The 22,696-nt window shown below is 42.6% G+C and overlaps 1 protein-coding gene across 1 annotated transcript in view; it reads left to right on the top strand.

Annotated features, from left to right (window-relative positions):
* Fbn1 (fibrillin 1) overlaps positions 1–1,528 on the top strand; it is a 225,215-nt gene extending 223,687 nt beyond the window's left edge. The window contains exon 66 of the mRNA XM_046461216.2: positions 209–1,528. Coding sequence (XP_046317172.1) covers positions 209–598 — 390 coding nt within the window. The 3' untranslated portion in view covers positions 599–1,528. The remainder of the gene's footprint in view (positions 1–208) is intronic.
* The last annotated feature ends 21,168 nt before the right edge of the window (positions 1,529–22,696 follow it).

Genomic DNA, 22,696 nt, shown 5'->3' with positions numbered 1-22,696 from the left:
GTTTAACAGTTTTTAGTATTATTAATATGTGCTAATTTAAACACATTTGTAGTTTAAACAAAGTGCTTGATGAATGTGCATTTTCACCACAGCATGTACAACATGGACAGAAATTTGAATTAGCATAAAAGTCTATTCCCTTTTTCTTTAATATGAGAATGAAGTGGCATATTTACACAGAATTTAAAACATTTTCGTATCTCCCCAGGATCTGTCTGAAACAGAAGCCAACGTGAGTCTTGCAAGTTGGGATGTTGAGAAGACAGCCACCTTTGCTTTCAATATTTCCCATGTCAGTAATAAGGTCCGAATCCTAGAACTCCTTCCAGCCCTCACAACTCTGACGAATCACAACAGATACTTGATTGAATCTGGAAATGAAGATGGCTTCTTTAAAATCAACCAAAAGGAAGGGATCAGCTACCTCCACTTTACCAAGAAGAAGCCAGTGGCTGGAACCTACTCGTTACAAATCAGTAGTACTCCTCTTTACAGAAAGAAAGAACTTGACCAGCTAGAAGACAGACATGACAAAGACTACCTCAGTGGTGAACTGGGTGATAATCTGAAGATGAAAATTCAGATTTTGCTTCATTAATTCACCATCCAGAGACCAAATAATTAAAAGAAAAACAACTATAGATAGGTAGAATTATATTCCTCCCCCCATCAGAATCTTCATATTATAGGTACAGTCTTTCACCAAGTAAATTTTTATAAATAAGCACTATTCTTGTATTACAAAAGCAAGGTACAGGCGGTTACCCTAGTTGAACAACCACTTTCTCAGGCTTCTCATATGTGTAGCTAAGCTACCTGGTCATGTGTTGATTCTTGAAAACTGGGACCTGTATATCCACTGGGGGGTCTTGGCCCATCTTGCCAATGTGTCCCTCCCAGCAGGTGGACAGGAATGTGCTTTCATTTGATGGACTATTCTGTTGTTATTGTTTTTTTTTTTCTTCAAATTTTGAAACTCTGCTTCTCCAAATACAAGTATTAGATTGGCCATTTATCATACCTATTTGGTGCTAGTAAATTTTCAAACTAGATTTATAAATGCACTGTAATATTTACACAACCTAGAAACCAAATTGCAAGTCTCCAGTTCAAATACTTCATTAATTTCAATCAACCAAAGTTAGTTCAATAGCTTATCTCAGTTATGAGTATAATACATTTCATGTAAATTAAGTGTGTGTATACTGTAATCGTGTTATTTTTTATCATTGAAACATTTATAAACTAGAATAATAATGCCCTTAATGTGAGGGTTTGTAATGGTGCTTATTAAGACCAAAGACTTGTTAAATGTCTACACCAAGTGGTAATGGAATTTCCGTGACTGGCCCACATGTGCACTGAGGTTGGGAAGGACCAGGAACCCACCTCAGCAGCCAGAGGATTACCAGTGCACCCTTCGTCGCAGCATGTGCAATATGCCAAAATTACTCTAGGTCATTCCTGTCAGCAAGGGGTCAATGTCATAAGTGTCACAATAAAACAATCTCTTCTTTTTTTTAGTTTACCCCTTGGCTTTGTGTTCTTGCATGGATTTGGGGTTGGAGGGGCCTTTCTGGAGGCTAAATAAAGTCTCCTGGATTTAAATTATTCTGGGGTCTGTTATTTATGGATAATAAAGGTGCCATATGTATAACCACTAGAAGAACAAATGAACACATCTGAATTAGTCCCTTACTATATTCATTAAAGATGGCAGAGTGCTGGTCATAATAACCTCACTTACTAATAAGAAATTTAGACTATCATTTCTAAAACATGATCTCATTAATCCTGAGACTTTATAAACTCCCAGATTTAAATACTTCCAAATATGAAGTTGTCATTGTCTTAGATCACTCAAATTTCATTAAAGAAGATTTATGCCCCTTTCCCTCAAATACCCAGTGTTGGCAAGACTTAGGTGTTTCATCTTTTTTCCCTAAACATCTGTTGTTGGTCAATGCTAGCCTGATTACAAAAGACTAATGTCAAATCAAATCCAATTGAATGCTATAACTCTTGGTTTCTAAATGTCCTAATTTGAAAATGCTGTTTTATTTTAGTGCAATACTGAACTGTTAAGGTTGATATGAGGTAGTTTTTGAAATCCCTAAGTGTAATGAAAGAATTCTATGGTAGTGAAAATAAGGTAAATTAAGATTATTGCTCAAAGGGGGAAAACTACAAGACATAGGAAAGTCCTCTCAAATGCTTTGAAGAGTTAAGCTGAAGAAAATAGAATAGGTATGTTCTGTGTAGTTCCCGAAGGCAAAACCAGGGTAAGCTGATGCAAGTCTCAGTTTAATATGCACCTTCCTAATTATGAAGTGACCCATTGAAAGGATGCGCTTCCTTCAATGTGGTAAGCTTCTGTCATGAGCTAGCAGAGTGTCAGTCTAGGCTTAATGACAATCACTGGACAAGGATACTTTCTTCCACCTAACAGGTGGGGAACATCTTGAAGATTTTTATTTGTTTGTTTGTTTAATCTTTAATTTCCATCCAAAAACTCTTTCTCATGATAGGTGCTAATAATCATGAGTTGAATGACTCGGAAGGGAGGGACTTGTGCCCTGAATAAGAGGTTGAAATAAAACTCGAAATTTCCTTTTAACTCTACATCTATGTTCTGTGATAGAAGGGTATTAAAATTGTTAGAGAATATATAGCATATGGTAAACTACAGTTTGCATATGGAAAATGTCTTTGATAATTTAGCCAGAACTGTATTATATTCAATAATGGATTTTCTTTATAACAAACAACAGAAGAAAATGGAGTTGGCACATAGTGGATCACTTTGATATTTTTAATAGTCTAAGTCTGGATTTTATTTATTCCAGAGCCAACAAATTTGAACAGCATATTTTCCATGTTTCTGACTGTAACATAACATTTTCCTCATTGTTCCATTGTAAATATTCCTCTTGTCAAAACCCTTTTTAATCCTGAGATTTCAATATGTACCTTTCAATTGTCTGTGACCTTTTAATTTCACTTTCAATAAGCAAAAATTTGGTTTTGTGAACCTCTCAGAAGCTTGAAAATATCTTGTCTCTACCCCTAGCCCATTTCATTTGCCAATAATTATTTTGTAAGTAGGGTTGAAATGAACTCAGCTGGCCTTGTGAGATGTTTAAACTTGCACAAACAACTACATTTTTGTTCAACAAATAGCGCTTTGCTCAGCCAAAACTGCTTTGGACTTTGCCATTACAAATACTATTAAACTTCAGAAACCATGTTTGTAAATCAAATGAGCCAACTTGAAGGACAATTAGGTTGATACTATGTTAATATACTTAAAAGTTACATATCTATAAACCATATATATTAAAATATACATTAAAACCACTACACTACAATCACAGCTTTTCCAGAGAATGTACTCTATTCTGGGTTTAATTTAGTTTTTATTTAATTAAAGTATAGTTCTATGTCAAAAATGCAATTATTAAATAGTTTAAGGACATTGTTTCTAAAGTTAGAAAATCATTACTGCTCATGATCAGATAAGATTTTGCATGCATAGTTGAAGAACATTATTAATTATTTGCCAATTTTAGATACAATTTGAAAAAAGCAAACCAATATATCTTGTTAAAATTTTTTGAAACACAGTATAAGCCTAACGTTTATGAGTTATGAGCAGATTCTCAATATTATTTTGTCTATAGAGTTTGAGAAAAATCAGAAGGCTATGAATTTGATTTTGCAAATTCCCATATGTATCCACGACTGGATTCATTACAAGACTGGGTCTCTATTAAAGTTTCTGACATTGTTACAAATGTCTGAATAAACACAGGGGTCTTGTACATTTGACACCCAACATGGTTTTGTCATAACCTGGCAATATCACAAAATCTATTATTTCAACTACTAATGAATCCAAATTTTTTTTTTGCAAATAAAATCATAAAGCTTTTTAGGACATGGCTGTTTTGCATCCTTGATCCAAACCTGAATTATGACTCTGTAAGTCGATGTCAGTTCAGTTTTACAGTTGGACAGTGGAAGGTGGATCCTTTTCAGTTGAATGAAGTCATAGCAGGTAAGTGGGTGTGATTTGCAGCTAGCTGCTCTTTCTTCATTGTTATATTTCATTCCTGTGACTATTCCCATTTCATAAAAGAATGCAACATCACTCTATCTATGCCCCACTTTACCCCTTGGAGAAGGATTATAGTGCCAGCCAGACACCACAAAAACTTCTAACTACTTCTCAAATCCAGAGCTTGGGTTTGAAGCCAAACAACACTAAGATGGCAACATTAGGCAGAAAGCAGCTGCTCCATTCAGCAATTCCTGCCTGACTTCCATGTCCCACTTGATGTGCTCTTTGCAGCTGTGCTGGGAGTTTCAGAAATAAGAGGAGATCTGTTTCCTTTTCACAGTAAAATACTCTCCCAGGGAGAATCAAATCAAACCTAAATGATTAAACTTTTTCTTCTCCTGGAAATGGAGACATTTGAAAACATCCTGATGATAATCACACATCTCATCCATCCTACCAAACATTGACAGAAAGAGGTCATAGGCCTGTGTAGTTGTGTCTACAGAGTGAGCTCTGCTCTGGGTGTCCCCAATAGCTCTGCTGTGGAGAAGGCCAGACCTGCCAGGGAAGATTAATGAGACCTTGATACATCAGAATCTCACACTGGACTGGGTTTGTATCTGTGTATTTTTGTAACTACATGAAATCAGTATGAGGTGTTCTTCACCCTTTATGTTTTTGGTCCCCTTCAAGATGTGTGCTGTGTGTGCTGCATTTTTCTAGGGCTGTTCCCTGATCAGGCCTCAGCCAAGGTGGGAAGCTCCTTCCTGAGGCCTGCTGCTTCCTGCAATTTTGGAGATTAGCTGCAGCAGGATTATTCACAAGCAAGTGTGGACCACCAGGTAGGGCAGCAATGGACTGTGGAACCAGCTTCCCAGGAAACAGTAGTTCCAGTTTGTGCCTACCTGCTCACCCACCCACCCACACAGTCTCATACCTGCTGGGAGAGGACATGGTGCACCATTCTCAAGGGCATATGTTCTCAGCTGTAAGGTTTTCCAACCTCTTCCCCGCCCTCCCCTGCCCAGGGCATATGATTCTTGGTTTACAGAGTTTGACCTTTCTGAGGGCTGCAAAGAAAGTTCACTAAGATCTTAATCTGGTCTTCTGAGGAGGCTTGACCACAAGTCCTGAGACTGCAGGACACCTGAGGTCAAAAAGCTGTGCTCAAGTCTCAGTTGCACCTCCTCGAAGGCTCTGAGCCTGGTAATTGTGAATAATAGCAATACCTTCTGTACACTCCCACAGCATAACTACTACCCACTATATACATTCTTCTGAATCTAATTCCTCTACAGAGCTTCATAGTTTCAAAAGCACATGTGAACTATGTCTGCCTCTGACCCTTACCTTGATCCTTGAAGTTTATAATCCTCATTGTGCACAGAATTGAGGTCTCTTGCCTTAAAGAGGTTGAACTGAGACTGAAAAACCTGTGATTTTCCAATACCACCACATGTACTTGATTCACTGCACAGGTCTAAAGAAGGATGAATAAACTACCACGTATGGAAGCAAAATGCGAACCAATAAAGCTACAAATTTCACTTGTGATTCAAAATCTAGGCTCACCTTTGCTCTTCCGGGAACCAAGAGAAGGTCAAGGGAGAGTGAGTCACACACTTCTCAGCCCTCTTTCTTCTCCCCTTGCCCACTCTCATCATAGCCTCTGTAACCCACTGTCTCCTCCCCTGCACCATGAGAGGCCTCTGCTTTCAAGGACTGGGCCTGCTTTGTCCTGCTCCATCACGCAGCTCAGTGCCTGGCACACAGTAGACACTGGATACATGTTGAAAGTTTCAATGAGTGATATTGGAGGTTGTGAAATAGGAAAAATACCTTCAGAAGAGCAATTTCTTCCCCTCTGCCCACTTTGCCCCTCTCTTTTTATCTCCCTTCCCTTCTTTGTTTTTCTCAGCAAATATTTTTGGAAATTTGCATTATGCTTCTGCATGAAGCACTAGGGACAACTATGAACAAAGTCAGGTTCCTAGCTCATTGACACTTTAAATAAGAGGTGGTGGAGCCTCACTCCACCAATAGTACTTTAGTGGGGGCATGGTTACACTTGGTAAGCTCTTGAAGGAAGTAGCAGGATGTGTGATCCTCAGTTCCACAGTCCTAAGAGACAGAAGTCAAGGTACAGGAAACAGGAAACTTCTGTAGTAAGTCTACCCTGCACATCTGTAAGGCCTTTTGTCTAGACCTTTATGAATCACCAAAACTAGAAACACCATTCTACCATATCTCCTCCACATTATACTGTGGCAATTTCCACAGAAAGTGGTGAGTTTCATGGGTGAGTTCTTTTTTCAGAATTAGATTCATAAGACTAAATGAAATTCACCCTGAAGTCCAATATATAACATATAGGCAGAGCTGCGTAAGTTAAAGCAAAGCTCAGCAGCCTGGAGTCCCTCTTCTCACTGCTCTGAAAAAATTCCTATTAAAAATTACAACTAAAAGGTTTTTTAGAGTATTATTTGTTCCACAAATGTGAGAAAAAATAATACATAAAATTAATTTTAGGCATTGATACCAAAACTCTAAGCCCATGGTTCTTAAATTATGGAGTGATAAATATCATGTCAACAAAAAGGAACCTTAAATATTTTTATGTTATTTGTGATAGAAACTAAGGAGATGTTCACTAACCCTGTTTATTTCCCCTTGGCCCATTAAAAGTCTATATATCTCAACTTCCTCTGCAGTTAGTGTGGGATTATGTGGTGGGATTCTAACCAGTGGGATGTCAGGAGAAGTGATATATGCCACTTCCAGGTCTGGTGGGAAAAACATGCACTCATTCACACAAGAAATAGAGTTCATTGCATTAAACCAATGATATTATTTTGGGATTTTTGTTGTTGTTGTTGTTATAGCAGCTACCATTACCCTAATTCACACACACACACACACACACACACACACACACACACACACACCCCTTTTCAACTACAAAGTGTTCACCTCTTCAGTTTTCACACTGATTGCATGTTAGAAATGTTTGGTGTACTTTTGAGAAATCCCAATGTCCAGGTGGCACCCCAGACCAAATTAAATCAGAATCTGGATTTGAGCTCCAGTCATTATCATTTTTGAAAGCTATCCAGGTGGTTCCAATTTTGCAGCCATGGTTGAGAACCACTGCCTTAAATCTCTGAAGACTCTGGAAGTTAGGCACATGATTGTGTTCTCTCGGGAAACTTCACCAGGTAATTCTGATATGTACCCTTTCCACTGTTGCTGCTATTCCACAGGACACTGTTATTCCATAATAACACATGATACTTCTTGACTCTGAAAACTGTATCTTTGCACTGGGGCTTTTGGTGCAGCATTGTCAGAGAACAACCAAGCACACGTGAGGCTGGACTCATGGCCAGATACAAGTCATCTCTCCCACTAGCCTTCATTTTGGGTTGTTCCCATGGAGTCATCATCTCCAATGAGAAGACTGTTCATAGCAAAATGCTGAGGATGCCTCCTAAAAATGTTAATCAGAAATACGGTCCACTTACCCCAGGTTTACTCATTACAAAACTGGGAGATACAATTATTTCCTTTGAAGCAGATAGTTCTTTGGAGTAAAAATAACCCCTTTTTTGAGAAGCCATCAGTTTCTTCTAAGAATGCACAAGTCACATGATGGGATACTGGGCCCAGCCACCAACAGCCTGCCACCCAGCCTCCAGGCTCAGGTGGTTGGTCTTGAAATATTGAAATTGCAGCCTGGAACAGGTGATACATTCTTTTACCTAAAACTTAGACCTTAAGTTTAGTTTTCTGATTCAGAAAATCACAAAAATCAAAGCAAGAATCATAGAAAATTGGAACGTCTTTCCCAATAGAGGGTCTGAAAAGGAATTTAAAATATATTCTGAATAAGAAAACTAAATTATGTGAGGTTAACACTGCAATTATAGATGATTGAAAAGATGTGATAAAAAAAGTCATCCCAAGTATGTTTAAATGTTATGTTACCTGCATGTAATAATTTCCCTATGAATACAAAGAGATCTATTTTAATGTCTTCCTGTCCTTAGTAAATAAATGATTAATAATAAATGTTTAATGACTATCCACTTGAAGGGCATCAAATTATTAGCCTGCCTGAAGCAGCCACACGTCAGTACAGCCTACCTTTAAATCTCCTGGAGCAGTTCCCCCAGGCTCTAATGGGCATACACATCAGCTGTGTTTGTTAAAACAGACTTTTGAGTCTGAAGAGCTAGAAGAGGATCTGAGAGTCTGCATTTCTGACACCTATGAGATGCCCACACTGCACCAATAAACCTCTACTTAACAAAACAGGCACCCAGACCACAGTTGGTAGTTTGCAGTCTGAATTTTTAAAATATTGCTTTAAAACATTGTATGCATGGTTCCTGAGCTTTTTCTGGTGTACCTGATAATGGTGCCTCACTATCCTTGCCCTATTCCCAACCCTGGGTGCAGCCTCAGACCACACAGCATGTCCACCAGGTCTGGTTCTTTATTTACAGTTTCTAGTCTTGATGTTCAAATCCATTAAAGTCTCTCAAGTCTACCCCAACTCAACATCACCAGTCCTCAAGTCACACAAAATGTGTTTGAGGGCTGAAAATTGCAAAGTGATACTGTAATGTGTACTATTTACATATATGTGTATGTTGTTTGTGAAATTGTAGCTCCCCCCTCAATGAAACTCCTTCTATCAGGGAAATGATTGTAAAGACTTTACTCCAAGTATAGCTGTTATGTTCCCTGATGCTGTATGTGTGCTTGCATGTATGTGTGTTGTGTATCTATCCCCTTTCAAAATTAAGTCCATATACATTTGAAAAAATTTTTTTGAATAGTCTGAAATGTTTCCTTTTGGTTGGGCCTTTTGCCCCTGTCTACTATCATTGGAAGAGTTGTCAATGTTACTGTCCTTTTCTTAAAGGGCTTTTGTGAGATGAGGTATATTAATATGCAAAAGGCATGTCAAAACTGGCAGACTTGGGCTGGGGATGTGGCTCAAGCGGTAGTGCGCTCGCCTGGCATGCGTGCGGCCCGGGTTTGATCCTCAGCACCACATACAAAGATGTTATGTCTGCCGAAAACTAAAAAAATAAATAAATAAATATTTAAAAAAAAAAAACTGGCAGACTGAAGTGGAGCTACAAAGGCCTCCTCAACAGTCTGAATTTCCTTAAGATTAACTAACTGTTGAGGGAAGATGGCGGCGAGGGGAGTGCATTACCCCCGTGTGCTGCTTCACTGTGTGGGAGTATGACAAGTCAGGACGGCTAAAGGATATCTTGTTAGGAATTTCCAGCAATAGTGGGGTGCGCCGGAACCTGGAGGAAGGATTTCCATCGCACGAGGATCGGCTACGGGGACTCAAACGCGAGAGGTTTGTCGCACCGAGGGTAACACTGCTTATTCAGCAAATCGCCCCGCGGCTAGAGTCTGCAAGGCGCGCTGGGATAGAGACGCAGGGTTACAGCGCTGCAGTTTCTGCCAGACGCGCAAGCACCGCACTCAGGGCTGAATTCTGGGTTCGAGACGGGGAAGGAAGCGGTCCATCTCGGTTCTCCACACCGGTCAGACCACAGAGGAGGCCAGCAGCCACCATGTTGGTAAACTGACGTCACCACACCTGTTTTTGACTGACCGCAGCTCATTCAGCCATAGAACAGGTAATTTCAGGCTGCAATTCGCCTGCAGCTTGCAGACAGATTGCTAGGGTTCAGCGCCTGGGGGCTTCTTAAAATCTGATCTTATCGGAGTGAACACGGAGCGCGGGGCGGCCGAGTCCCGGCTCCCGGAACCGTCCCGGAACCGCCCTGGCTCCGGGCTGCGGAGCCTGCGGAGGCTGCTTCTTGGACCCTGCTAATATCAGAGCAAACACGAAACACCAAGAAGCCGAATTCCAGCTCCCGGAACTGAGCCCGCGGGGACTGCTTCTTGGAGCTTACACTTATAGGAGCTTACACCGAGCACAGAGCGGCCGAGTTCCGGCTCCCGGAACCGTCCCGGAACCGCCCTGGCTCAGGGCTGCGGAGCCCGCGGAGGCTGCTTCTTGGACCCTGCTACTATCAGAGCATACACCAAACACTAAGCGGCCGAATTCCGGCTCCCGGAACTGAGCCCGCGGGGGCTGCTTCTTGGAGCCTACACTTATAGGAGCTTACACCGAGCACGGAGCGGCCGAGTTCCGGCTCCCGGAACTTTCCTGGACCGGGGCTAGGAGCCCGCGGAAACTGTGTCTAGGTCCGGGTCCTGCTGAGGGCAGGTCAGGACTCACCCATTGCTTGGGTTGCCTGGCAAGGGGAACGAAATGCTGCCATTCGCATAGGATACCAACATGGCAGAGATCTGATGTCAGCAGAAAGCGGTGGAGGAGAGATCTTCATCAATACCAGCGGTGACATAAGCAGTTGGTCTCCTGGTAAGGGGGGTGAGGCTCAGTCACCCGAGTCTCCTCAATTTGTCCTCGAGCCAGAGGGAAGGAGCCGGGCCGCCGCCAGTCCCCGGAGCAGGCCCAGCGGCTCGCCAGCGTGGTGACCGCGTGACCCCAATTGGAGAGGGGGCGGAGCGGAGCCGCCACCCACACCCGCCAGGTGGGCAGACCCACGACCCAGTAGTACATGGGCGTGGTAGGAGGGGCAGGGCAGAGCCGCCCTTCGCGCTTGCAAGGTAAACAGACCTGTGACAGCCTGGCGGGTCAGGCCCAGTGGCCTGCCAGTGTGGTACACACATCACCCCAACTCGAGTAGGGGCAGAGCAGATCCTTATCCCACGCCCGGATCAGGCCCTGCCGGTGTGGTGGTCACGTGACCCCAATTGGAGTGGGGGTGGAGCGGAACCGTCACCCGTGCCCGCAGGGTGAGCAGACCAGTGATCAACCTGCAGATCAGGCCCAGGGGTCCGCAGGCGTGGTAGGAGGGGCAGGGCAGATCCGCCGCCCGCGCCTTCAAGGTAGGCAGACCTACAACAGACCGGCGGATCAGGCCCAGGAGCCTGCCGGCGGGGCACAAACACCACCCTAATTGGAGTAGTGACAGAGCAGAGTCGCCTCCCTTGCCAGGAACAGACCCAGCATCCTGCAGGCGGGGTAGTCACGACACCCCAATTGGAGTAGGGGCAAAGCAGAGCCTCCACTCGTGCCCGAAAGGTGGGCAGATCTGCGACCGACCAGCAGGACAGGCCCAGTGGCCTGCTGGTACGACAGACACGTCACCCCAATTGGAGTAGGGGCAGAACAGAGCCGCCACCAGCTCCCAGAACAGGCCCAGTGACCTGCCGGCGTGGTAGCCACGACACCCCAATTGGAATAAGGAGAGAGCAGAGCCGCCGCCCGCACCTGCAGGAAAGATACGCAAGCAGTATGAAAAGACAAGGAAAGAAAGGACCACAAGCAATGCAGGTCAACGCAACTTTAGAAGAGGTAACAGCTGCAGCAGATGGAATGTCAGATAAAGAATTCAGGATATACATGCTTCAGATGATCTGGAGTATCAAGGAAGACATTAAACAGCAAAATCAGACAATGAAAGATCACTTCGACAACGAATTACGCAAACAAATCCAGGAAGCAAAGGATCAACTATACAGGGAGATAGAGGTTATAAAAAACAAGCAATCAGAAATCCTAGAAATGCAGGAAGCAATAAACCAACTTAAAAACTCAATGGAGAATACTACCAACAGAGTAGAACACTTAGAAGATAGAACATCAGACAATGAAGACAAAGTATTTCAACTGGAAAAGAACATAGACAGCTCAGCAAGACTGTTAAGAAACCATGAGCAGAACATCCAAGAAATATGGGATAACATTAAGAGACCAAACTTAAGAGTCATTGGGATACAGGAAGGTACAGAGCTCCAAACCAAAGGAATGAGCAGTCTATTCCATGAAATAATACAAGAAAACTTCCCAGACTTGAAGAATGAGACAGAATCCCAAATCCTAGAAGCCTACAGGACGCCGAATGTGCAAAATCATAAGAGATCCACACCTAGACACATTATAATGAAGATGCCCAACATACAGAATAAGGAGAGAATTTTAAAAGCTACAAGAGAAAGGAAGCAGATTACATTTAGGGGCAAGCCAATCAGGATAACAGCTGATCTTTCAACACAGACTCTGAAAGCTAGAAGATCCTGGAATAACATATTTCAAACACTGAAAGATAATGGGTTCCAACCAAGAATTGTGTATCCAGCGAAATTAAGCTTCAGGATGGAGAATGAAATTAAAACCTTCCACGATAAACAAAAGTTTAAAGAATTCGCAGCTAGAAAACCATCTCTTCAAAACATCCTAGCCAAAGTATTACAGGAAGAGGAAATGGAAAATAACAATGAAAACCAACAGTGGGAGGTAGGACAGTAAAGGGGGGGGGGGGGAAACAATCAAAGAGGAAAACAAACAATGTTTAGTAACAGAAATAAACAAATATGGCTGGAAGAACAACCCATATCTCAATAATAACCCTAAATGTTAATGGCTTAAACTCACCAATTAAGAGACACAGGCTAGTAGAATGGATCACAAAACAAGACCCAACAATATGCTGCCTACAGGAGACGCATTTGATAGGAAAAGACATACATAGGCTGAAGGTGAAAGGTTGGGAAAAATCATATCACTCATATGGACTTCGGAAACAAGCAGGCGTGTCCATACTCATATCAAATAAAATAGATTTCAAGCCAAAGTTAATCAAAAGAGATAAAGAGGGACACTACATACTGCTTAAGGGAACCATACACCAACAAGACATAACAATCATAAATATTTATGCCCCAAACAATGGTGCAGCTATGTTCGTCAAACAAACTCTTCTCAAGTTCAAGAGTCTAATAGACCACCACACCATAATCATGGGAGACTTCAACACACCTCTCTCGCCACTGGACAGATCTTCCAAACAAAAGTTGAATAAGGAAACTATAGAACTCAATAACACTATTAATAACCTAGACCTAATGGACATATATAGAGTATACCACCCAACATCAAGCAGTTACACTTTTTTCTCAGCAGCACATGGATCCTTCTCAAAAATAGATCATATATTATGTCACAGGGCAACTCTTAGACAATATAAAGGAGTAGAGATATTACCATGCATCTTATCTGATCATAATGGAATGAAACTGAAAATCAACGATAAAAGAAGGAAGGAAAAAGCATACATCAATTGGAGAATGAACAATAGGTTACTGAATGATCAATGGGTTATAGAAGACATCAAGGAGGAAATTAAAAAATTCTTAGAGATAAATGAAAACACAGACACAACATATCGGAATCTATGGGACACATTGAAAGCAGTTCTAAGAGGAAAATTCATTGCTTGGAGTTCATTCCTTAAAAAAAGAAAAAACCAACAAATAAATGATCTCATACTTCATCTCAAAATCCTTGAAAAAGAAGAGCAAAACAACAGCAAAAGAAGTAGAAGGCAAGAAATAATTAAAATCAGAGCTGAAATTAATGAAATCGAAACAAAAGAAACAATTGAAAAAATTGACAAAACTAAAAGTTGGTTCTTTGAAAAAATAAACAAAATTGACAGACCCTTAGCGATGCTAGTGAAGAGAAGAAGAGAGAGAACTCAAATTACTAGCATACGGGATGAAAAAGGCAATATCACAACAGACACTTCAGAAATACAGAAGATAATCAAAAACTATTTTGAATCCTTATACTCCAATAAATTAGAAGATAGTGAAGGCATAGATAAATTTCTTAAGTCATATGATCTGCCCAGATTGAGTCAGGAGGATATAGAAAACCTAAACAGACCAATATCAATTGAGGAGATAGAAGAAACCATCAAAAGACTACCAACTAAGAAAAGCCCAGGTCCCGATGGGTATACAGCAGAATTTTACAAAACCTTTAAAGAAGAACTAATACCAATACTTTTCAAGCTACTTCAGGAAATAGAAAAGGAGGGAGAACTTCCAAATTCATTCTATGAGGCCAACATCACCCTGATACCTAAACCAGACAAAGACACTTCAAAGAAAGAAAACTACAGACCAATATCTCTAATGAACCTAGATGCAAAAATCCTCAATAAAATTCTGGCGAATCGGATACAAAAACATATAAAAAAAATTGTACACCATGATCAAGTAGGATTCATCCCTGGGATGCAAGGCTGGTTCAATATACGGAAATCAATAAATGTTATTCACCACATCAATAGACTTAAAAATAAGAACCATATGATCATCTCGATAGATGCGGAAAAAGCATTTGACAAAGTACAGCATCCCTTTATGTTCAAAACTCTAGAAAAACTAGGGATAACAGGAACATACCTCAATATTGTAAAAGCAATCTATGCTAAGCCTCAGGCTAGCATTATTCTGAATGGAGAAAAACTGAAGGCATTCCCTCTAAAATCTGGAACAAGACAGGGATGCCCTCTCTCTCCACTTCTCTTCAACATAGTTCTCGAAACACTGGCCAGAGCAATTAGACAGACGAAAGAAATTAAAGGCATAAAAATAGGAAAAGAAGAAATTAAATTATCACTATTTGCAGATGATATGATTCTATATCTAGCAGACCCAAAAGGCTCTACAAAGAAACTATTAGAGCTAATAAATGAATTCAGCAAAGTGGCAGGATTTAAAATCAACACGCATAAATCAAAGGCATTCCTGTATATCAGCAACAAATCCTCTCAAATGGAAATGAGGACAACCACTCCATTCAAAATATCTTCAAAAAAAATAAAATACTTGGGAATCAACCTAACAAAAGAGGTGAAAGACTTATACAATGAAAACTACAGAACCCTAAAGAGAGAAATAGAAGAAGATCTTAGAAGATGGAAAAATATACCCTGTTCATGGATAGGCAGAACTAACATCATCAAAATGGCGATATTACCAAAAGTTCTCTATAGGTTTAATGCAATGCCAATCAAAATCCCAATGGCATTTCTTGTAGAAATAGAGAAAGCAATCATGAAATTCATATGGAAAAATAAAAGACCCAGAATAGCAAAAACAATGCTAAGTAAGAAGTGTGAATCAGGCGGTATAGCGATACCAGACTTCAAACTATACTACAGAGCAATAGTAACAAAAACAGCATGGTACTGGTACCAAAACAGGCGTGTGGACCAATGGTACAGAATAGAGGACACAGAAACCAATCCACAAAACTACAACTATCTTATATTTGATAAAGGGGCTAAAAGCATGCAATGGAGGAAGGATAGCATCTTCAACAAATGGTGCTGGGAAAACTGGAAATCCATATGCAACAAAATGAAACTGAATCCCTTTCTCTCGCCATGCACAAAAGTGAATTCAAAATGGATCAAGGAACTTGATATCAAATCAGAGACGCGCCGTCTGATAGAAGAAAAAGTTGGCTACGATCTACAGTCGGTGGGGTCGGGCTCCAAATTCCTCAATAGGACACCCATAGCACAAAAGTTAATAACTAGAATCAACAAATGGGACTTACTCAAACTAAGAAGTTTTTTCTCAGCAAAAGAAACAATAAGAGAGGTAAATAGGGAGCCTACATCCTGGGAACAAATCTTTACTCCTCACACTTCAGATAGAGCCCTAATATCCAGAGTATACAAAGAACTCAAAAAATTAGACAATAAGAGAACAAACAACCCAATCAACAAATGGGCCAAGGACCTGAACAGACACTTCACAGAGGAGGACATACAGTCAATCAACAAGTACATGAAAAAATGCTCAACATCTCTAGCTGTCAGAGAAATGCAAATCAAAACCACCCTAAGATACCATCTCACTCCAGTAAGATTGGCAGCCATTAGGAAGTCAAACAACAACAAGTGCTGGCGAGGATGTGGGGAAAAGGGTACACTTGTACATTGCTGGTGGGACTGCAGATTGGTGCAGCCAATTTGGAAAGCAGTATGGAGATTTCTTGGAAAGCTGGGAATGGAGCCACCATTTGACCCAGCTATTCCCCTTCTTGGTCTATTCCCTAAAGACCTAAAAAGAGCATGCTACAGGGACACTGCTACATCGATGTTCATAGCAGCACAGTTCACAATAGCAAGACTGTGGAACCAACCTAGATGCCCTTCAATAGACGAATGGATAAAAAAAATGTGGCATTTATACACAATGGAGTATTACTCTGCATTAAAAAATGACAAAATCATAGAATTTACAGGGAAATGGATGGCATTAGAGCAGATTATGCTAAGTGAAGCTAGCCAATCCCTAAAAAACAAATGCCAAATGTCTTCTTTGATATAAGGAAAGTAACTAAGAACAGAGTAGGGACGAAGAACAGGAGAAGAAGATTAACATTTAACAGGGATGAGAGGTGGGAGGGAAAGGGAGAGAGAAGGTAAATTGCACGGTAATGGAAGGAGACCCTCAGGGTTATACAGTGGAGGGGGTAGAGAGAGAGGAGGGGAGGGGAGGGGAGAGGTGGGGAGGGGGGAGGGTGGATGATGGGAAAGGCAGCGGAGCACAACAGACACTAGTATGGCAATTTGTAAATCAATGGATGTGTAACTGATGTGAATCTGCAATCTGTGTATGGGGTGAAGGTGGGAGTTCATAACCCACTAGAATCAAAGTGTGGAATATGATATGTCAAGAAATTTGTAATGTTTTGAACAACCCACAATAAAAAATTAAAAAAAAAAAAAAAAAAAAAAAAAAAGATTAACTAACTGTGTTGGCTTATGACAACCTCAGATAATCCATCATTCCTTCATTGCTCATATTCTTTAAATATGTGTCCTCTTTTCAAAAAACATTGACACAATGCCCAAAATCTCAACATACCAATCTGATGAGATGGTCGATCCTCATCAACTTGATATTTTAAACTGGGCAGGAGGGCTTAGTAACATCTTCCAATTCAGAGATTTCATCATATAGTTCGTGTCTACAGCTTGTTATAAAAATATGAAACAAGGTCACCTCTGGCATGGCTTCGGCACCGTCTATTCCCAAAGAGCTCTATATTCTGCCTCTCCCTTCCCTGTCTGGCCTTTGCTTCGTTTGTTCCAAGCCACAAAAGCATTTTTATCCAAATTGGATCTACCCATTTACTTACATATTGAGCAGTAAGTTACACAAAAATACACTTTGAAATCCAAGGGTAGAACTGGGCCTGTGGAGAGAGTTGGGGTAGAAGAGAGTAAAGGGAGAAGATTTGTGATGGGAAGGGTTGGGATGGCATGGGGGATATCTTAGGGAGTGCAGGAAGCTCATTTCACCTGTTTGAAAACAAGGTGGTTTGTTCTTCTTAGCAAACAATTATCGAGACATTCTATGAGCTTTGCACTGTGCTAGACTCAATGGAGAATGCAGAAGGTTCATAACGTTGAGTTACTACTCAAGAAATCTATACTTCAGTAGCAAGATTAGCATATGGGAAGCTATTATGTCGGAACATACACACACATAAATCAAATATTTGGTTTCTACAGTATCCCAAGCACTTCAGAAATATGCTCTTTATTCTTCACAACCATCCTGCAAAGTTAAGTTCTCCTGACCCCTTATTATTGATGGATAATCTGAAATGTAAGTTTGGTAATAATCTTCCCAACATCACACCACTAACAAGCGGCAGAGATGGAATTCAGTTCTAAATTTATGTTTTGGTCAAGGAAAATCTCAGTGGTTTAACCTAGTGAAAATCTGTTTCTTGCCCAAAGTCCTCTGCAGCTGTTCCTGGTTGGCAAGACCATTTTGGAAGATCATTCTCCAAGAGTGACTCAGGAATCCAGGTTCGTTCCATCTTGAAGTCCCATAATTTCCAACATATGGCATCCGAGATCATCAAAAAGGAAGGGTGAGCGATGATGGCATGTTAGATACTGTAACAACCCTACCCCAAAGTGACATAAGTCACTTCATTATACTGTCCATAATTAGTCACATGTAAATTAGTTATAGTAAGAAGTGCGGGAGTTGGGAATGGAGTGATTTGGGAGCTGTGTCCCAGAAACAACGCACTCTAATGGAAGGAGGGCAAATAATCTGGTTCTCTGATATAAGCTCCAAAGCCACTAAACCTCACTGCTTTTAAATCACTTAAGAGGAAGAGCTAAATTATGTGGTGCTAAATTACAAATCCTGAAAGAAGTTGAAAGGAGTAGGAGATCATAAGTTTGGAACAGAAAAAGGGAACCCGAGTACGGTGCTGAAAAGTGAGAGTGAGGAAGACAGCGGTGGCTGAGAAGAACCAGAGTGGATATCCAGAATTGGTGTGTTCATGGCCACTCCCAGTGATGTTCATGTGATGCTTCATGATATATATCACAGGCTAAGTTCCCAGGGAAGGACAGCTCTCTGAAAAAAATAGAGCTTAGTAAATGCTTTTCAGCTGCTGCAGACTCTGTAGACGTTTCAGGAATTTCTCAAAAATGTAAACACACAGAGGCCAGGGGTCCTGCTCTGCATGCTGTATTTGCTCTGATGTACCCAGGACTTGGAAATTGTTCAAAAGAGATGAATTATGAGTGTTCTGTAGACATGGTTGGGCTTTCAAGAACTTCCAGAGAGACAGATAGTCCAAGGTCTTTCAGTTTCATCCTGTCTAGGATTGGGTTTTTCATTACCTGAAAAAAAGAGTCAGAACTTCCTCAAGTCATGTAGCATATATCCTTTCCAAGCTCCTAAAATTTGGTGTGGTGTTATAGCAGAGGTGGTGAGAGGTCCTTCCCATTGCAAGTGTTGGCCAACACTTCCTGGGGATGTGGTGGCTGAGCTGGGCTTTTCCATGGAGTGGACATCCTGAGTGAGGCACTGAAGTGGGCAAGAACAGAGTGGCTTTGGCCAGCTGGCAGGTTCCGTGTGGAAATGGAGCTGGGTTATGAGGTTGTGGTTGTGGGGGCGGGGGATAGAATGCCTGTCTGGAGTAACTTGGAATACCGTGGGCTGCTGTGGGACTATTAGGAATACTGATCCAGCGGGGGTGCACAGGATGTCTGAAAAGCCAAGGCATGAGGTGGTGGACTACATCAGGAAGCCCCTGACTCCCCTTTGCTCATTGACAGTCACTTGTCCATGGCCCACCCCCAGGCCCACCTATCACACTGGTCACTAAGGCCTGAGGGAAAGGGCTGTGTGGGCCTCAGTCACTCACTGGGAGTGCAGTCCCTCAGGAGTCCATGCAGGAGGGCCTCAGCCAGGTGGTGGCATTGGGCAGAGGGAGGCAAGCGTGGATGAAGAGGTCCTTTTACTGCTTGGTTGTGCAGGAACCTAGGCAAAGCCACTGTTCTTGGGGTCTCGGGTTTTCCATCTTTATTGTAGTTCCTTACAAGATTCCAGTAGGTGGGACAGAGGAGATGGAATCGCAGAGAAGACTGTGGAAGACTAAACGCAAAAGGGCACATGCAGGACCTTGTTAAAAGAAAAGGGAGGTGAAGCCGTGTGACGAGTTGGAGTGGACCTGGAGCTGCCACATTAGCCCAACAAGCCTTGGGCACTCTGCCTTGCCAGGACCCCCCCCCCGTGCCCCTCCAGCAGCCACTAGACCAGACCTGCCACCCACCTGCTGCCTCTTCCTGCTGCGCTCCAGTCTGTCTCCTTGTATCCACCTAAACTTTCACAAGAGTCAAATGTTTTACTTCCTATCTATCTGCTCCTATTTTTTTCCCAGCCACCAAGGCAAAACCACATTCTACCAATCACCAATTCCACATAAACAAGATGAACCCTTTTGTTTGTATCATGGCGTTCGTTGGGTGGGGAGGGTGCAGCAGGTCTGTGCCTCTGATGGCACATCTGTAAAGGGAAGGTGCCTCGGCTCTGTCTGGAAGACACCCTGGAGACCTTCCGCATCTACCTGTCCCCATCTCCTCCTTCTGCCACCATCCCTTGTACTCCCAGCTCTCACATCCTGTGAGAATCCATGACTGGGATAGCTCCCCACAAGTCTTTCTCCACCTCTCTGGTTTCTTTAGGGGCACAGAGAAGGTGCAGGAAAGAATAAGGAACCCAGGTGTTGCAAACTGCCGTAGATAGTTTGGCAGCTCCACCCCGACCTGACTTGTGTGATCAATGTCAATCTCCTTCTGAGAGAAATGACACAGGACCCTGTGCTCCAAAGTTCTAAAAGTCCTACAGTTAACTCTCAGGCCCAGGCTTTGTTTGGAAAGAACTTTCCAACTTGCAAAGCGCTGTCATGCAGGCCTGTTCTTCCTAAGACTGAGGATGATAAACAGCGACAGTGGAGCCCATGACCTGGCTGCTGTGTGTTCCAAGGGAGTGGAAGCCTTCCTGACCGCAAGAGGCACCCCACACCCTCTCTCCTCCCTTTCTCACAGCCTCCTACCCCCCAGGGAGTGCTGGAGGAGATGAGCTAGCTCTCAAGGCTCCCAGCTCTGGCAGCTCTGGACCACTCCCTCCACCTCCTAGCTGCAGCCCACTAACGGACATTCCTGCCTCGGATTTGAAGCTGGAACCAGAGGGTCTCAGGAGAGGAGCCCAGCAAATTGGGTCAGACTTCTGTGCCTGGATGGGAGATTCCTTGGAGTCACTGGGTATGTGTCGGCTGCTAAAAGATTCCACTCTCTTCTCCCAGCTCGTAAGACGCCGCCCTCCCCTTAGGGAGCTCCAGCTGCCAAGGAACACTGCTCTGTCCTCTGGCTGCTAAGGCACGTGTGCTTAATAGTAATGAGCATTGTTTATGGAACCCTTGAAATGTGTCAGGCAGCCTGCTATAACCACTTCACAAACGTAACTGATTCACTAGCTTGGGATATAAAATATAGTCACATTCTCTTGTGCATGCACACTAAATGCCTCAGCCCCTGCAATGTCTGTGAAGGATCCAAGACCCCCACGAGTCTTCTTCAGTCCAAAGGGTCAGTCCAGTTGGGCATGGCTCCATGGCATTGAGGACAACACCTCCTTTCTTCTTCCAAGGAGCCTCATGTTTTTGTTTTTTGGCATTAGTTGCCTCTGCTCATAGTCACAAACCCCCCACTGGAGGCACCCCCCCCCAATGAAACCAATGACCTGGACCTGAGGCAGCCTCTTATTCCAGGAGCCAGACCCCTCCACACAGGCATTCCCAGCAATGCCAACAAGGCCAAAGGCACTAGGGATGTCAGAACATACACCTGCTATATACCACTGTCCTCTGTCTATGCCAGTTCAACACAGCGACCCTCAGTTGTCAAGCATCGGTTCCCAGATCTGCTCCTTACACACAGTGCTCTGTTTCCACACACAAAGTCATTCTTCCTGTCCCAGCTTCCCACTACACTTTCTACTGAAATAAGGATCTCATCCCCATATGTATGGAAGGGCCCCCTCTACATATGTGACACCAATACTATTTTTTTTCAACACAACTGGCATGCTTCTCAAGAAGTCACCCCACCTTATTATTTGTGGGCAATCTCTCTAAATTCTCACACCTCTTTGTGTTATTTTCATTTTGCAAACAAAGCAACTGGTCAGTGATGCTAAGGGAATTGTTCAAGGTCATACAGCTAATACATGGTAGACATGGGATTCAAACCTGCACTCTGAACACACTCTCCACAGGACTGCTCCCTCATGCTAGAGCAGTTGTGATTGGGACACCCATCTGAGTTAAAGTCAAGGAAAGATGTTCCTTAGGTAGGTACATTTGGTTCCCTATGGAGCTGGACATGAGGAAGATGGGAAAGCCAGGAGGAGGTGGCCAACCTAAAAGCTCTCGTGTGAATCCTCCCAGAGAAAGGGAACACCCAAGTGGTTGGTGAGTCGTCAGAACATGTCATGCAACATGTGGGGTGTGGTGTTTTAGTACATGCATTGGCCTTGGACTGTGGCCTGGTCTGGCCTGGCACTCTTTCTAGGCCAACAGCCAGGGTTAAGAAGACCCAGAAAGGTGAAATGTGAGAGAACCCAAAGACATGTGTGTCAGCCATAAGCCTCTTTCCACTCCTAAGCTGTCTTTGGCCTAAAGTTCAATGCTATAATTGCCTCTACAGGGGGCCTGAAGCTTTTTGGACAGAAATCCAAGGGAAGTGATTTTTTTCAGATCTTACTTGAAAGCCATTTGGATAAATGAACTTGATTTTTTAGTACCACTCCTGTTACCCCCTTCTGTCCCAATAAAGGCCCATGACAGTGAAATACTATCTGCTCCAAACAGAAGTTCAGATGGAAAATATTTGGACAGAAGTTAAATTTGCCTCCCAGTCAAGAGTCAAGCAATTGATGGAGAAATCAGAAAGCTAAGACTATGGGCACAGAGAAGAGAAGGAACAGGTGGCACTCAGAGAGTCTGTATTCTGGGGTGAGAAGTATAGAAATGTTTACAGGAAGTAAGTGACAAACCACCATGGCAGAGCAAATACAGGATCCAAAGCTGCACACATGGCCTATGCATAAGGAGCATTGCCCAGATAGAACACAGCAGGGAGAGGAGAGGAGACTCAGGGCTCCTTGCTTAGCGCCCTCAACAGGAGCAGTGATGCATTCTGGGCTTTCCTTCCTGAATAATTCAGATGGGGTGTCTCTGCCCCTTCAATCTGGTACACTAGGTTTGAATCCTATCACACACACTCCCTTACCCACTATTACCCTGTGGACTCCAAAGTTCTCCCTCCAATTTCTATGAATTCCTGAAGCTTGTATTATCATTTTGTCCTTAGCACCCACGCCTCTATTTTC

Source organism: Marmota monax, unplaced genomic scaffold, assembly GCF_021218885.2.
Source record: "Marmota monax isolate L192 unplaced genomic scaffold, Marmota_monax_Labrador192_F-V1.1 WCK01_AAM20220418_F8-fsc00001, whole genome shotgun sequence".
NCBI classification, from domain to species: Eukaryota; Metazoa; Chordata; class Mammalia; order Rodentia; family Sciuridae; genus Marmota; species Marmota monax.
This window is presented reverse-complemented; position numbering and strand designations above follow the sequence as displayed.